The sequence below is a fragment of the Vidua macroura genome, chromosome 10 (genome assembly GCF_024509145.1).
Source record: "Vidua macroura isolate BioBank_ID:100142 chromosome 10, ASM2450914v1, whole genome shotgun sequence".
NCBI classification, from domain to species: domain Eukaryota; kingdom Metazoa; phylum Chordata; class Aves; order Passeriformes; family Viduidae; genus Vidua; species Vidua macroura.
In genome coordinates, this window is record NC_071580.1 from 25,928,477 (window position 1) to 25,944,261 (window position 15,785).

A 15,785-nucleotide genomic window follows, 5' to 3' on the forward strand; every position below is an offset into this window, starting at 1 on the left:
CAGCAACTCTGGCCTTCAGGCAAGTCATGCTCAGATGAAAACAACTGGGGGATGCTCAGCCAATTGGAGCCTTTACTGTCAAATATGCTGAATATTGTGACACCTCTTCTAAAAGAGATCCACCATGTACACTGGAGGAGTGAAGGCAGTTGGAATTTTTTGCAGGAACAGAACTCTCCACTCCAAGGGTACAGAAGTGGCTCCCAGCAGAGGCAGCTGGGGCAAAGAACAGACACTTACAAACAAGCCTCTGCTGTTGCAGTGTTCCCCTGCCCCTCGGAGCTCTCCTCTGCCTGGAGTCAGTCCAGCAGCTCCTCACACAGGCACCAAACCAGGTCCACAACTGGACTTAACTGGTCTGAATCTACGAGTGCTGGGGTCAGAGCACCCCATTGTCTGCAGACACAGAAAGACTTTTTCAGCAAGAGAGAAAGCAGCTCTGTAACTCTTTCAGGTGTGGGCTGCAGCATCGCCCAGGGCTGCCATGAGTCTGTGGCAGCTTCTATTTCTACCATGTTTAGGGTAACATGAGAGGAAATAATAGTTACAGATAGGTACAGATCTGCAGGAAGGGTGTACAGGAACACCTGAGTGCAGTCCTTGAGGCTTTCTGTTGCCACAGAGCAGATGCCCAGGAAGCTTTCCAATTTGGTTTTCTCCTAGGGTTACATTAAGCAGTGCCGCAAGAGAGCAGACATGTTTACAGAAGAACAGCTGAAGACAATCTTTGGGAATATTGAGGACATCTACAGGTGCCAGAAGAAATTTGTTAAAGCACTAGAGAAGAAATTTAACAAAGACCACCCACATTTGAGTGAAGTTGGCTCCTGCTTCTTGGAATATGTAAGTAAATTTGACTTCATGGGAAAGGGGTAGCTGAGCATGGATTAAACCAGAGGATTTAGAAATTTATCTGACAGAACTGAAGCTTTCTTTAAAAAGACCCATCCAACCAAACTAAATGCCACCACCCTCTATCCCAGACCTGTTCAACCACTTCCCAAAGAAATATCCTGTAGCTCTTGTGGCTGTGGAAAGAGCATTTTCAAAGCACCTTATCTTCTGAACACTATAATCCCTGCCAGACCTTGGTACTTCAGGGAAAATGTAGGAAGACTCCAAAATCTCAAGTGGGACTGAGTTTACAGTAACGGTATTTTCAGGTCAGTGAAGGATCAGCTGTGGCTGGTGTGGGCACTAAAAGCATTCAGCTGAGCCCAGACCAGGATATGTGGGAATGTCCAGGTCTCTCAGATGAGCTGCAGGTGCTGAAGCTGTGACACACCCTGCCAGTCCCCAGCTTGAGAGCCTGGGGAGGATAGAAATTGCCAAACAGCTCCAGTTAGAGGATACAAATCACCAAACAGGCACAAGAGTCTGTGCAAGGGCAGGGCCTGAGGGCCACGGGCAGTAAATCCCTCCCTGTGCCTTGCAGCAAACAGAGTTTCAGATCTACTCCGAGTACTGCAACAACCACCCCAACGCCTGCCTGGAGCTGTCACGCCTCACCAAGGTGAACAAGTATGTTTACTTCTTCGAGGCCTGCCGCCTGCTGCAGAAGATGATTGACATCTCCCTGGATGGCTTCCTACTCACCCCTGTGCAGAAAATCTGCAAATACCCCCTGCAGCTGGCCGAGCTGCTCAAGTACACCAACCCCCAGCACAGGTAGGCCAGTGAGGGGGGAGGGAAGGAGCCAGGCTGCTCCCATGGAAATGGGCTCATGCTGAATCATGTATGGAGGGCAGTGGCTAACTGCAGCCAATGCCACAATTCTTATGGGTTACCTCACAGAAGCCAGGAAATAAGTATATTTATATAATTTTATAAAGTATATTTACATAATATATAATAAGTTATATATAACTTATTATATAAGTATATAACATATAATATTATGTATGTTATATAATAACCTATCATATAACTTATTATAATAAAAGTATATTTACATAATTTTCCACTACAGTAGCACTGGGCTTTCCTGTCACAGATTGAGAGTTACAAGGTCCACTTTATAATGGCCCTTTTCTGTTTTATTTGGCTCATATATGTGTGATACCAGCACATACATACTTTGGAGCTACATGTTTCTGGTGGTGGTGGTGAGAACTTTGCTTCCAAAAGCATTGGTTGAATATATCCCAACATGTTCATACAGCCACACTTCACCGTTGGGAAGTTGTGCCCTGCAGCAGTCAAGCCATGCAGACTTGGTACCCTGTCAGTGCCAGCTCCAAAGCCTCCAAACCCATTGCTCACTTTCAGGGTGAAGGCACTGCCTTTGGCTCAAATAACTGTCACTTAATTAAATACCTGAAAACATGAAAAATCTGTATGAAAGTGTTGATATTGGTCCAATGTGGTTTGACTAAATTTCACCCTCCTAATTGCAGCCTTGGTACTTTCCAGAGTGGTTTTAAGCATGTCTTGTTCATTAAGTGCAGAGATGTTTTGAGAGTTGCCTTAGAGCCAAGTTGTGCAGCTCAGCTCCTTCCCAGCCACTCTGAACTCAGCAGAAGTAGCTAGTGGGCACAGAGGGTGTATGGGGGAGGGCAGATCAGCCTCTGTCCTACCCTGCCAGATAAACCATCAGCTCATGTTTGGAACAAGCCACTTACTGTTGAACTGCTTCACCTCTGTACCACCGACCAGTCCCTGCATGGGCACACAGCATTGTGAATATGTTGTGTATATATATTTCTGTATTATGTTGCAGAAAGAAAATGAGAACCTGGAGGTTCTTCCAGCAATTTGTATTTATACCTCTGTAGCTAAATTTGATTACTTCCCCCCTTCCCTTTCCCAGAGATGGCCTAGATTTGTTACCAGACTCAATAAACCCACGCTGTCTCCCTGCCTGAGGATGTCAGGCTAAATTCTTAGCTCCCTGCTTCTGTGCCTCCTTTACACATAAAGGGATGGGATGTCTGGGATGGAGCAGCTTTCCTAAGCAGACTCCCTGGAAAAGGAGACTTTTAAAAATTTAACACACTGTTGTTCTAATCAACATCTAATCTGTGCCTCGAAACCAGGGAGTGTCTGAGAAGCTGCCACAGGAGCAGGTGTCTGATTCCAGCACAGAACAGCTGGGACAGACTGCAGGTGGAACTCCTGGTTCCATCCCCAGCTCTGTGCCAGGCTGCTCTCCTCTGGAGTGTAGGTACAACACCCACATGCCATTCTGCCAAGCCTAAAGCCTCTGCCCCTCCCCAGGGATTTCAAGGATGTGGAGGCTGCCTTAAACGCCATGAAGAACGTGGCTCGGCTCATCAACGAGAGGAAGCGGCGGCTGGAGAACATTGACAAAATCGCTCAGTGGCAGAGCTCCATAGAGGACTGGGAGGTAGGGGACTTCCCTGCCCAAGGAATTCCAAGTTGTTCCTCTTCTGCTCTTCCAACAGCTTCTCCCTAAGTGATATCTCACTGTCTAGCCCCACCTCAGCTCTCTGCCCATCGTTTTGGAGAGTCTGATTTTTATTTAAACAGTTACGATCTTTTAGTACAACTGAGCAGGTCTGGTATATAACCCAGCTAGATCAGCTGCCTTTGCATGCTCCCTGGGATCTTTGTTTCCCTGTTTTTCCTTGCAGAACAAAATCAGCATGTAGGTTAGTTAAATTCTATTATTTTTCTCTTGCCCTCCATTTTATCTTGAGTGACTTCAAACTCTCAAGATGAGCAGAATTGCTCCTTAATTCTTAACAAGTCAGGTTATTGTTGGAGAAAGGCAAGGTCTGGCCTAGTCACAGAGGAGCCCAAGGCTCCCTGTAGACTTACTAAAAAAATCACTAAATAAAAGAAAAAAAATACAAATGTTCTAAATCCTAGACTCAATAAGCCCACACTGTCTCCCTGCCCAAGGATGTCAGGCTAAATTCTTAGCTCCCTGCTTCTGTGCCTCCTTTATGTCTGGGATGGAGCAGCTTTCCTGAGCAGACTCCCTGGAAAAGGAGGTTTTAAAAATTTATCAAGCTATTGTTCTAATCAAATCCAGTTCCCACTCCCTGATGTGCCAAGGACTGTCCTCCAGCACAGAGGCTCTCTCTCATTCCCACACAAGTTCTGTCAGCAGGAATTCAGGCTCCCACTTTCACATGAAGCTGAGACCAACCTGTTCTTTGTGCTGTTATCAGGGAGAAGATGTCCTAGTCAGAAGCTCAGAACTCATCTATTCTGGGGAATTAGCCAAAATCTCCCACCCTCAAGCCAAGAGCCAACAGAGGATGTTCTTCCTCTTCGATCACCAGCTTGTCTGCTGCAAGAAGGTAACCCATGAAAGCTGGATACTGCTGTGCTGATGGATTTAAGTGAGCTCCCTCTCCACCCTCTCCTGGCCTTATGTGCTCCTGGCACCGAGCCTTCTCTGTGCATTTTTTTCTCTGAGGTCCTGGGGTGTTCTGCGCACCTGAGCACAGCAATCAGCTACTGGCCTAATTCTCACAGCAAAAGAGGAAAGCACTGCACTGCTTCTGAGGTTGTGTGGGGTTATTCTATACAGTTCAGTTATGAGTATTGTCACACAAGTTCTTTTAACTACCTTGTTTTTCATCTGAACTTCCAGCTTAGTTGTATTCAGAAAAAAACTGCAGGTTTGATGAACAGCTGTGGGCCTTGGCAGTCAGTAAGGCCATGCTAACAGCACATGTGCGTAAGTACAGCTCATGCTGTTTTTCATAAGCTGAGTAATAAAAGATATCTTCCATCTTAGAGCCAGTGAACAGTACCTTCCTCTGGAATTTCAGAACTGAATGTGCCAATTATTTTTTGCATATTCTATGGCATGCAGGTAGCTCCAGGTAAGTTAGGTATGAAAATCACTGATCTCAAAGTTACTTTTCATTGTCAACAAAAACCCAAGAGATAATTAGTATTATTTTTGCTTTTTAACTGGAATTGAAGGATTGAAATAGTGCTTTCTGTCAGAGGCTTAATGAGGATTTGGGATCATGTGTAACACCCAAGCTTTAGGGCAGCAGATAGGCCTCAACACGGACACCAGCCTGTACTGACTCCACTGCCAGAACAAGCCATGTGGTTCCCTACAGTGCCCACAGCAGCTCAGCACTCTGCACTTCCGCAGACTCAGATCCAGTATTCATTTCTTTTACAGGACTGTAATGATACCAGGAAGGTTAAATTCTCCATCACATCCAAGAAACTGCAACATGTGTTGTGATCTCTCTTACAGGACCTTCTGCGCAGGGACATCCTGTACTACAAGAGTCGGATCAACATGGATGACATTGAAATACTGGATGTAGAAGATGGCAAAGACAAGGACTTCAATATCAGTGTGAAAAATGCATTTAAGCTGCACTGCAGAGACACTGAGGAAGTCCATTTATTCTGTGCAAAAAAGCCTGAGCAGAAACAGCGCTGGCTGAAGGCATTTGAGAATGAAAAGAGGCAGGTGCAGCTCGACCAGGAGACAGGTTTGGAAAGAGCAATGCTGGGAAACTGGTTTTCTTTTAATCATTATTATTTCATCTTTTTTTACCCATTGGCTAATGCCTGAGGAGTGAAAGGCTGGGGAAGCTAGCCCATGCTCCAAGGCAGCTCTGGGCTGCTGAATTACACATTCTGAATGAATCTGTGCAATTAAAAAACTGCAAACCAACATAAGACATCACTGCAGTTTGTCCTCAGGGAGGCTGATGTGTCTTAAGGAGTTCAAGCAGGGCTGACAACATAGTCAATATATTACATACAGGGTCCAGAACAGTATAGAGCAGGAACCTGTTCAAGGGCTCTCACTGTACAAGAGGGTTTGTGTTGTTTTGTCCAAATCCTTTTTAATTCAGCCTAGTGTGATCTGAAAGATTTCAGCCACCACTGGCCTGGACTAGCTTCTCCCCCCGGTGCAACATGGGCTGAGGGGCAGGCAGCAAACCCTGCATGGGGGGCTTGTGCAGCCCAGCCCAGTCTGGGGGAGCAGGCTGTGCCCCCCAGCCTTGGCAGTAATTGTGGCTCTCACCTCAGGCATTTGCCTACCCCTGTCTTCTCCCGAGGTACCAAATGATGACCTGCTGCTGACAGAAATCTGCTTTATCTTCCAGGTTTTTCCATCACGGAGGTGCAGAAAAAGCAGGCAATGCTGAATGCCAGCAAGCAGCACCATGCTGGGAAGCCCAAGGGTGAGTCACACCTGAACACAGGAACACTGTGACAATGGGGGGTGGCGCTGTATTTACTACAGGGGAGAGATTTGAATGAAGTGGCATTAACAAAGTCTTGAGAAGGCCAGATGGTGACAATTTGCACTACAATTCCTGGTAGATTCAGATGGCTGGAGTCAGAAGACTATTCCTATCTCCAGGAGAGCCATTTTGCACAAAATCAGCACTCTGCCAAAACCCAGCAGCTTCTGCTCAGGCCAGTGCACAGCCTCTCCCTAGGAGCCAGGCTTTCCCAGCAGTATGGCATTCCCTTTGGCAAAAGGCAAGTTTTGTAGTATCCCCATGGTGCACAGAGGGCCACAGAGCTCTCTGCAGCAGGAACTGTTCCTGCTGGGCAGTTGTGCCCCTGGAAGATGCTCTGAAACCTGAACCTTGGGCAGGGTGCCAGTGGTAGGTACCATGCTTGAGCAGAGCTCTTCATTCAACCTGCCAGAGACCAGGACAATTAACAGCAGCCAGGAAGAGTGAAGTCAAGCAAAATAAGGGTTCCTGTGCCCACAGCACTGTTGGCCCAAGACAGCCCTGTTGATGCTACCTTCCCCTTCTCTCTTTTCAGAGAGATGTTGCTTGGTTCCTCTGAACCCACAGAGGCAACCACTTCCTCTTGGTGGTACCAGCCAGCATTTAAAGCCCAGCCACATCTCCTGAAAGAAAGCTTGGCTAAATGTCAAAAAGGGCCAGAAATGAGATTTGGCTGTAAACAGGGGGAAGTTTGGAAGGAGGCCAGACTACACCAACAGAGCAAAGCCCTTAGGACACAGCACTAGAGGAGACTGCACAGACCAGCCTTGTCCTCCACGCAGGCACTGACCATTCCTAATCAGAAATCCAGCCCAGGAGGTTGTAACAGGTGTCAGCAGCACTTGCACAGCAGCTGCTTCTCCCAGCACAGCCAAAAGCACCAGCTAAGTTTGTCACCAGTCATGAGCTGCAGTTCTGTAGCCCTGCTGTCATGCTGGCAGAACACCTGACAGTCAAACCAACCTTATGTTGATTTGCAGTTTTTAAATTGCACAGATTAATTCAGAATGTTGTGCAGCACATTTCTGGGTCTTCCACATGAGCTCTAATCCTAAAAGGCACTGCTGAAGTAAGGATAAATTAAAGGAAGGGTAGCACTAAGACAAACCCAATTCACAGCCCTGCAGCTTTAACGGCAACTGGGGGAAGCGGTAGAGTGCGGGGAAAGGAGCTGTGTTCAACTAATATGCTTCCCATCTCCTCCTCCTCCTCCCAGCTGTCACCAGGCCCTACTACGACTTCCTGATGCGGCAGAAGCACCCCACCCTGCCCACCACGCTCCCTCAGCAGCAGGTCTTCATGCTGGCAGAGCCCAAGCGCAAGCCCTCGAACTTCTGGCAGAACATCAGCAGGCTGACGCCCTTCCGGAAATAGGGGCCTGAACCCCTTCTGAGTTTGTGTTGTGCCTGAACCCCTTCTGAGAAAGCACTTTATCCATCAGTCCTGGCAGGTGGAGCCCAGGTTCATCCAATCCTGTGTTTACAGAGGATGGCACGTGTGCTCCTGCCTTCCCTATTTATTTTGCAGCCCGGCTGACCCGCTGGCTCCCAGGTGAGGCCATGTGGGCGCTGGCACACCGCGGGCAGCGGTGCCACAGAGCCAGCCCTGCACTGCCCAGCAGACAAAGCTCCAGGAGCACGCAGCAGGGAGCTGGACAGGCTGCAGCCCAAGAGATTTACCTGTCAACTGTACTTGGACTCACTCCTTCCTGCTGTGCCCACCACTGCTGGCTGGCAGCTGCCACAGGGGATGGCAGCTGATGGACCTGCTGGCCCAGTGGCCACTGCCGTGCTCGGAACAACAGTTCAGAGTCCATGATGAGGAGGGATGAACCCTTCTGCTCTGCCCACCCCATGCCCTGCATTTCTCAGAGCTATGATCCTCCTCCACATGTCCAACTAACTCAGCAGCCTCTGCAGGCACTCAGAGCACAGTGAGCATTGCACTGTGACCTCCTCCCTCCCTTTAGTCCAACAGCACCGGTGAGAGGTGTCCTACATTAAACTGTGCCAACCTGCAGCATGAGTCACATCAAAGAATCTCTCTAGTGGGTTTGAGCTACATACGTTAGAGAAAAATGTGCCTAATTAATACCATACTCAATTCTTTAGATTCTCGTCTCTCCATCATTCTGCCATATTTCCTGGCCAATGAAAATGCTCATTGTTTGTAATGTGTTTATTTATGGTAAAAATCAGAACTGTGTATTTTGTAAGTCCGTAATTGTTCTTGTCAGATGTTGTTAACTTGATGCTTGTTCTGTCTGTTTAATCTTTCTTTTCTTTTGTTAAAGAAAGGTCAATATTTGCAAACCTAGCTCCCAGAAGTCAGAGTCCGCTGTTCAACTCTGCAACATCATTGTTACGCAAACTCCCACAGACCCCTCAAAGTCAAGGAGTGTTACTGACACTTTTAAAAATGGAAAACCACTTGATAAAGGCCTACATTTGGCATAAAGAGCCTCACTTTAAATACTCAAGTTTCAGATGGTGGCCAAAAAGAATGAATTTAAACCCTGGTTAGCAAAAAGAAAGATTTGCCTTACCATAACGAGAGTTAGAAGCCATACTGACTGAATTCCCTAGATTAGGAGACATCCTGGGACAGTAGAAGGAAGACACTGGGTCATTCCAGTTCAAGTGTGAGTGAGCACTAACTGCAGAGCTCAGAAATCCAGCGTTTGTTGATGCTGTAGCTGACCAAGGTCTGGTCATCCAAGGATATCTGAATTCAGTAGCATGTACAAAGTCCTTCTTGCACTATATCTTCCCCCCAGACCAGGGGCAACATTTAATTTCATAAAGAAACTTGTAAAAGTGACTCTCAGCTTGTGTTTGTCTCCAGCCTGTCTATCTGTGTGAAGCTGTTTCTTTCCAAAGTCACTGGGGGGACTGTGCTCTTGCAGCTCCACCAGGGGCTGCTCAGCCACAGGGGCCATGCCAGAAGGTGAGCTCAGAGAAGGCATCCCAGGGACCTGACCAGAGGGATCACTCTCTGCTTTGGGGAGGACACTGGGTCAGTGCTGGGCGGCAGTGGGGTGGCAAAAGGAAAAACAAACAAAAAACCCTCTCCAAGAAGCCCTTGAGATCAGGCAGCTACAGTAGTATTAGCACAACATACACACAGAGACACCAAGAGACACAGACATGGGGACACTGAAAGACACTCAGAGACACACGTGGCCCAGCAGACACACTGAGGCACTGCCAGGTGTGTATAGATACCCATGGGGGGAAATGATGACCAAGAGACCATCTCACACACACACACACACACACACACACAGGTATGTCAGCACCACTCAAGTAACAGAAGGCAGTTGTCATTTCTGTGTTTACCCTAAGTGTCTGCACCCTCCTTTCCTTATTTATGGCATGTTTGTTTTGATTGGCCAGGAAGAAAACCTGTTGGCACAAAAATTATCTATCTTCTGAGCTTATCACCAGCTTTGTAGTAAGTGGAGGGGGGTAGAGGGGCAGAGAACTATCCCCTCCCCAGTGCAGATACAGGATCACACCCCACACCCCCACACTGAACATGGCCAGCTGTGACAATGCATCAGGTTGCTCATAGTCTTGTCAGTTGCTATCTGGGTTCACTTAAGGATGGAGATTCTCCTAAAACCTCTTTATATCTCTGCTTAAAGCCACTCTTTCCCCAGTGTGAAGGAAGTGCTGACATCTATTCAAAGCTCCCCTTGCTGCAATGTCTGATCTGGTTTTAGGCAGAACGTTGCTTAATATACTCAGCTTTACATCTACAATGAAGTCACTCTGGTAGAAATCCTCACTTCTTCTCCCAAGGGAAATGGGGTGACAGTGGCAGAGGACCCTGGAGTGCAGTGGCTGTGAAGTTCAACAACCCTGCCCTTCCTCCCCCTTGAAGCACACACAAGAATTGGCTATTATTAATTACCTGTGTAGCAATACTCTCAACAGTAAATATGCATCCAGTGGTTAAAATAATCACATCATTTATCAGCTCTTCCAGAACTGGCTGTATCTCTGACCAGTGTGTACAAAGGATTTACAGAGACACTTTTTTTTTACAGAAATTTCTGAAGTGCCAAACCAGACTCCTCTGGCCAGCCAGCATCCCAGTTAATTACAGTTAATTACTTCTGGAAGAATTCTACTCTCCACTTGACTATCAGTACTCTTTCTAAAAAGTGTCCTCAACTGGGATTCTAGTCTTACACACCACATTTGGAGCTAGGATCCAATCCCCTATGCAAGACTGAGATCAGGTAAAAAAACTGATCACACAAAGTGGTGGAGTTACAGCAGCAACACAGAAAACAGGTAAGGCTCAAACCCACAATCCCATTGCGCTCAACACGCCCAACCCACAGACTGCTATGAAGAGGATTTCATCACAAAATACCATCCTTTAATAGCCAGCACCACCTCCCAACTCTCACCATAACCCTTGGTGTTTCCTGAACAAACTGTCACAGATCAGGTGTAACCTCCTTAGGTTTTAAGTGATTAGACACTCAAAAGTCATCTCATCCCCCAAGTTACTCATTAAATAGTAAAATGTACCTGTGTGTGAGATAGTAACAGATTAACCAAGCCCAGATTTCCCTGCTGCTCTCCTGGCATGTGGATTTAGGCTGGAGTGGCTCCCATAGTTCTGCCAATGGACAGAACTGGGGTGAACATGTGTGCAGGCCAGACTGGGGTGGGGGGGGGGGGTGCACAGCGAGCAGATCCCAAGGGCATCAGCTAAACTTGTGAGAATAGTGTTTCTGGCTGGTCAGGAACAGCCTCTGACAAGCTCTATGAGCTAAATGGACAAGACCATCGTGCCAGTTCCACAAGAAGTGTCCATTTGAAACATGAAGAATCAGAGCTGTGAGATATCAGCAACCTTTTCTCTGGAGCTGAACCATCAACAGGGACCAGAAATGCAGATTTGCATACAAAACAAACTGAAGTTTCTGATGTGAGTCTGAACAACACCAGTCCTTCTGGATTTTAGGGTAGAACCAGCTGAACTGCTCAGAAAAACAGTTCTGCATTGAATTACATAAAGAGGACAAAGAGATTGAGTCAGGGGTGGTTTGGGGTTTTTTTAGGGGCGTTGGTTCTATCTGTTCCTCTCCTTCTGTAGATATCCATTTAGGAAGCTTCTTGTAAAAACAGCCATGATTCTTAATGACCTAAATCTGCCCAGATTTCATTTGGTCAAACAAAACACAGAATTCTGTAAAGGATGTGAATCAAGTGAAAGAATGATTTCCTGAAGCTACCAGTTAAGTGAAGAGAACCAGTGGCTTCTAAATAACATAGTCTCTGCTCTGACCAAAAAAAAAAAAAAAAAAAAAAAAAAAAAAAAAAAAAAAAAAAAAAAAAAAAGGGAAAAAATTATTTATTTTAAACTATGAGTTTAGAATATCTGATTCAGACACTGTGGGTGTATACACTGTTCAAGTTCTAATAGGATCAAAACCAGCACGAACTGTCTTTGTGTTAACTCAAAGTGAGAACTAGGTCAGTTCCCACGGAGGGAAGAGTTCCTCCAAAGCAGCCTTTAATATCTCTCCTGTTTTGTCCATTCCCTGAAGGACACTGGGGTGTCAGCTGGGGAGGAGCCCCACCTGTGTCCAGCGAAGTCCTTGCCTTGCCGAGTCCACTGCAGGAGATTTCCACTGTGCAGGACACTGCTCTGCAGAGCCAGAACAGCTCTGTCGTCCAGGAGCCAACCATGTGCCAACCATCTGCACCTGGGTGTCCCAACAGCTTCCCAAAAACACCTGAAAACCAGGCCTGTCACCAACAGGGATAACTCAGAATTGAGGCACCTGCGAGTAACAAAGGAATCTCAGCTTCACACTGAGAACACTTCATTTCTTGGGATGCCAGAATGACAGAAATTAGCTTCTTTTTAATAGAAAGGCCTTTCACCTGACGTGTCAAAATATCAGGCTGTGCTCCTCCAGATTTACTGCAGTGTAAGCACATCTTCAAGTAACAGCATGATTCAAGAAGTCTGTGGCAAGACTCGTATGCAACTATCAGTCTTTTGAACAAGTACTGCACCACTCACCTCCCAGACTCTGGAGCTCTCAGCACCTGGCAGGCGGCACAGCATCCAGCAAATGCTGATTTCTTCTTTACTGTTATTACTTCAGTTGTTTTAATCCTCCTGTCAAGTTCCACCACGTACCTGCTCATGAGGGTTATGGGCATTGCAAAGCCCATCTGTACAGTGAATATGGTGCAACAGCAACTCCTCAAGCTTTAAGGAGGGAACTACTCACACACCTCATTCTGAGGTGCTGGAACCTCAGCCTGTGCCTGCTGCTGCTCACATTCTCTACCAAAGGGGGAGGACTCACCACTGCTACTGACATCAGCAGTACCACACTGGTACAACCCAAAATATCAACTAGAATGTCCTGTACCAGCCTACCAGCAGAAACACCCTGTGCCAGAGCTCCCAGCCTAAGCAAAGCTGTAGGGTCAGGTCTTCAGGTAAGTAATAGGTTTAAGAATAAGAATTTTGATAGTGGATAAAAATTAACTGAAAAAAATGACAGCATTTTCAGCTGATTTTAACCCCCTGAAGACACAGTGGTGCTCTTTCAGTTGGACACTGTGGGGAGAGAATCAATCTTCCAGGCTGCAGTGACCCATCAGCGCAGCTTGTGTCAGAGTGAAGGCAGTGCAAGGTGCAGCCAGCAGTGTGACCTGGCACCAGACGGAAATGCCTCCAGGGGACCACAGCTCCAGGCAGCAGCACAGTCACCTCCTTTCCACTCCCAGGCAAACAGCTGCAGGCTCTGCAGAAGCCAAAGGGTGCTCCTTCCCAGCCACACAGCAATCCCAGCTTGCCCTGCCTTGCCATGAACACCTCACACCTTATTTTTCCCGTGTGTTAAGGACACATGTCCTTAACAAGCTACATGACTAAAATCCCATGGCTTTGGCAGTGCTGGCACTTCTAGGGAAAATGCAGACTGCTTCTTTTTGCTTAACACTCCTGTCTTCTTTCCCCCTGCAACTACACCCCTCCTCTCTGCACATCCTGAGCTTCTCTTTTGCACAAGTTTGCTACCAAAGCAGCTCCCTGTTTCACAGCCTGTGCAAATGAAATACCTGTGGTACTTACCCCAGAGCTGTGTACCTTTGTGTGTGACTGCCTACATTTACAGTTGTGAGATGGGAAATAAACAAGCTATCAACTTTAAGTCTTGTATCATTCTGTAATCCTCCCAAAAAGCATTAACTACTGACTGTAGAGCAGCTATGTAACAGCATTCTGTTTACAAGTTCCTTCTATCCTTCCACACCTACTTCTTTCCCTTTTTTCCTAAGCAGCATCCACCCATTACCCGGGCTTGATAATAATTTACGCCTTTTTCCTTTAAACTCCTGAAATAATATACTTTTCTTTTAAACCTGAAATAATATACTTGCTATCTAAATCACACCATCAAGAAAAACCTTATCCCCAAATACAGCCACGTGTTCATTGAAGCAGAGGGAACTGCATTTGAGCTCAGCTGGGAACTTCACATGATTACAATTCTTAGAAGGCTGGCAAAAGCAAAACTTGGGCAAGGTGTGTTCCCCTTCCCCTTTCCGAAGCATCAATTTGCCCACATATTGCCCAAAAAAGAAAAAGCTATTGTAAAACACTACAAAGTAGATTACTGTAGCCCAAAAATGAAGGTCCAGCTGTGGTAATTTAAGATGACAGCTGAGCTGCTCATTGTCAAGTTCTTTCTGTCACATTTTTGTTGGAAGGCTCTCTTAGCCCAACAAGGACTACAGCTGGGGTTCCCTGTACCCACGAGGCTCAGCAGTCTCCCCTCTACATCTGCAATTCTCCCTGTGACACAACGCAACTTCCCACAGCTGCCAAAGACTTCTGGCAATAAACGTTAAAAAACTGAAGTCATCACACGGCCTCCATTCTATTCTGGATGATTAAGACAGGATAGCTAATAGCCTGATGGATACTAAAATAAAATTCTGGAGTGCACTTAGCCTCCTACACACAAGTCAGACATTTTTCCATGCAATTCAGTAACACTGACATTTCCTACACAAAAAAATTCCCATCTAAATAATAATAATTACATAATTCCTGATTCCAAGGGAGCTCACCAATGATACTTTCTGTTACCTGACTTTGTTTACAGCAAGCCATGAAGTTTAGAATCTAAAGCAAGATGTTAGAAATAGCAAGTTTTGGTTTTGCCCATAATTACTTACAGGAAAACTTCAAACTGAAAATTTCTTGCCTGATTTCCACCAATCACTAACTGAGCAGATACTTTACTGGAAGGGGCTTTGGCTTTTCTCAGGTGTTCAGAGCTGCCCCTAAACGAGGGAGTTCTTGCCTCCACAGCAAGTGGAGGCTCTTGTCAGCGAGGGGAAGGTAACACATATTAATTACACTGCCACTGCAAAATCAATCTGGCAAGAGGGAAAAGTCAAACCATTACTGACCCACCATTTTGGCAGTTCCATGGATACATTTAGAACCACCAAGAAAGAAACTATCTAGAGACTTAAGAGTTCAGTACCATGTCCTTACAGGTGTTGAATACAGTACAAGGTCAGGTTTCAAAGTAGCAGACTCCTAGGAGAACAGCTACATCAGAATCCTTCTAGCCTGAGAGTGATCAGCACCATTCTGAAGAACAGCTTTTCCCTTTATAGCATCCCAGATTTCAGCAACCCACTGGTTGAGGATTATGAATTTCATCAGCTGCAGTGCTCTGCAAAAAACACTCCCAAACCTATCTACCTGTAACATGAAAGCAATCCCAGGATTAGCTTGAGGAAAAACAAACTGAAAAAAAAACTCTCTCCATGGCATCCCTTGTGCTCAGCTATAAGTTTAGAAGCTGAACTACTTAAAACTACCTGTAGCAATAATCCTGACAATGTAACACTATTCCTGCAGATTGATGCAGTCACGTTGCACCTTACTCTTCCACGTGTTGCTTTTTTCCAGAAGGTTACCAGGTAAGTTATTGTTATTTTTGGAGACCTACAATAAATGAAAATAGCCAGTTAGTTCAAGCAGCTTAGTTGTTCCCCCAGAGCTTTACAACCACCCACACACTAAAGAAATAGGATAATTACCCACAATTCACACCTACTCCACTCTTTTCCTTCTGGGGAACACTAAAGACCTAACAGCTTTCTGCTCAGGGCTGTCACCTCTCCAATCAAACAGCACGGCTTTGGTATGAAGCAAATGCTCAAGTATTGTCAGATTTTACATCTGTTCCATTTCCTTTGTTTTAAGCTATAAAGTAAAACCTCTCAAACCCCAGAAATGTCTCAAAAGGGAACAAGGCAGGATTGAACACCTTTACCATACTCTCAGACAGGACAATTTAGGGAAGCTTAATTCCCCACTGGGGAGCCTTTGCCATTGTGCTCTGCTAGGTATCAAGAAACCTTACTGAGCACAGTCACTCATCCCATTTCAACATTTTGCTTTGCTTCCATCAATCACCAGATTCCATCAGCTTGAAGAGTTTAAATGCATCATACTCTTCTCCAGCACAGAATGTTTTCTGGAAGGATTTCACCAAAGACAGTAGGAAAGAAACCACAA

The 15,785-nt window shown here is 46.0% G+C and overlaps 1 protein-coding gene across 4 annotated transcripts in view; it reads left to right on the top strand.

The window, feature by feature from the left end:
- The window catches only part of ARHGEF4 (Rho guanine nucleotide exchange factor 4), a 122,547-nt gene extending 113,527 nt beyond the window's left edge, over positions 1-9,020 (top strand). For 3 of the 4 annotated variants that reach the window (XM_053986240.1, XM_053986243.1, XM_053986244.1), the window contains 7 exons: positions 664-843; positions 1,436-1,668; positions 3,217-3,346; positions 4,137-4,268; positions 5,192-5,435; positions 6,060-6,137; positions 7,417-9,020. In XM_053986240.1, coding sequence (XP_053842215.1) covers positions 664-843; positions 1,436-1,668; positions 3,217-3,346; positions 4,137-4,268; positions 5,192-5,435; positions 6,060-6,137; positions 7,417-7,574 — 1,155 coding nt within the window. In that variant the 3' untranslated portion in view covers positions 7,575-9,020. The remainder of the gene's footprint in view (positions 1-663; positions 844-1,435; positions 1,669-3,216; positions 3,347-4,136; positions 4,269-5,191; positions 5,436-6,059; positions 6,138-7,416) is intronic. The other variant, XM_053986242.1, reaches the window with a different exon arrangement.
- Positions 9,021-15,785: the final 6,765 nt, after the last annotated feature.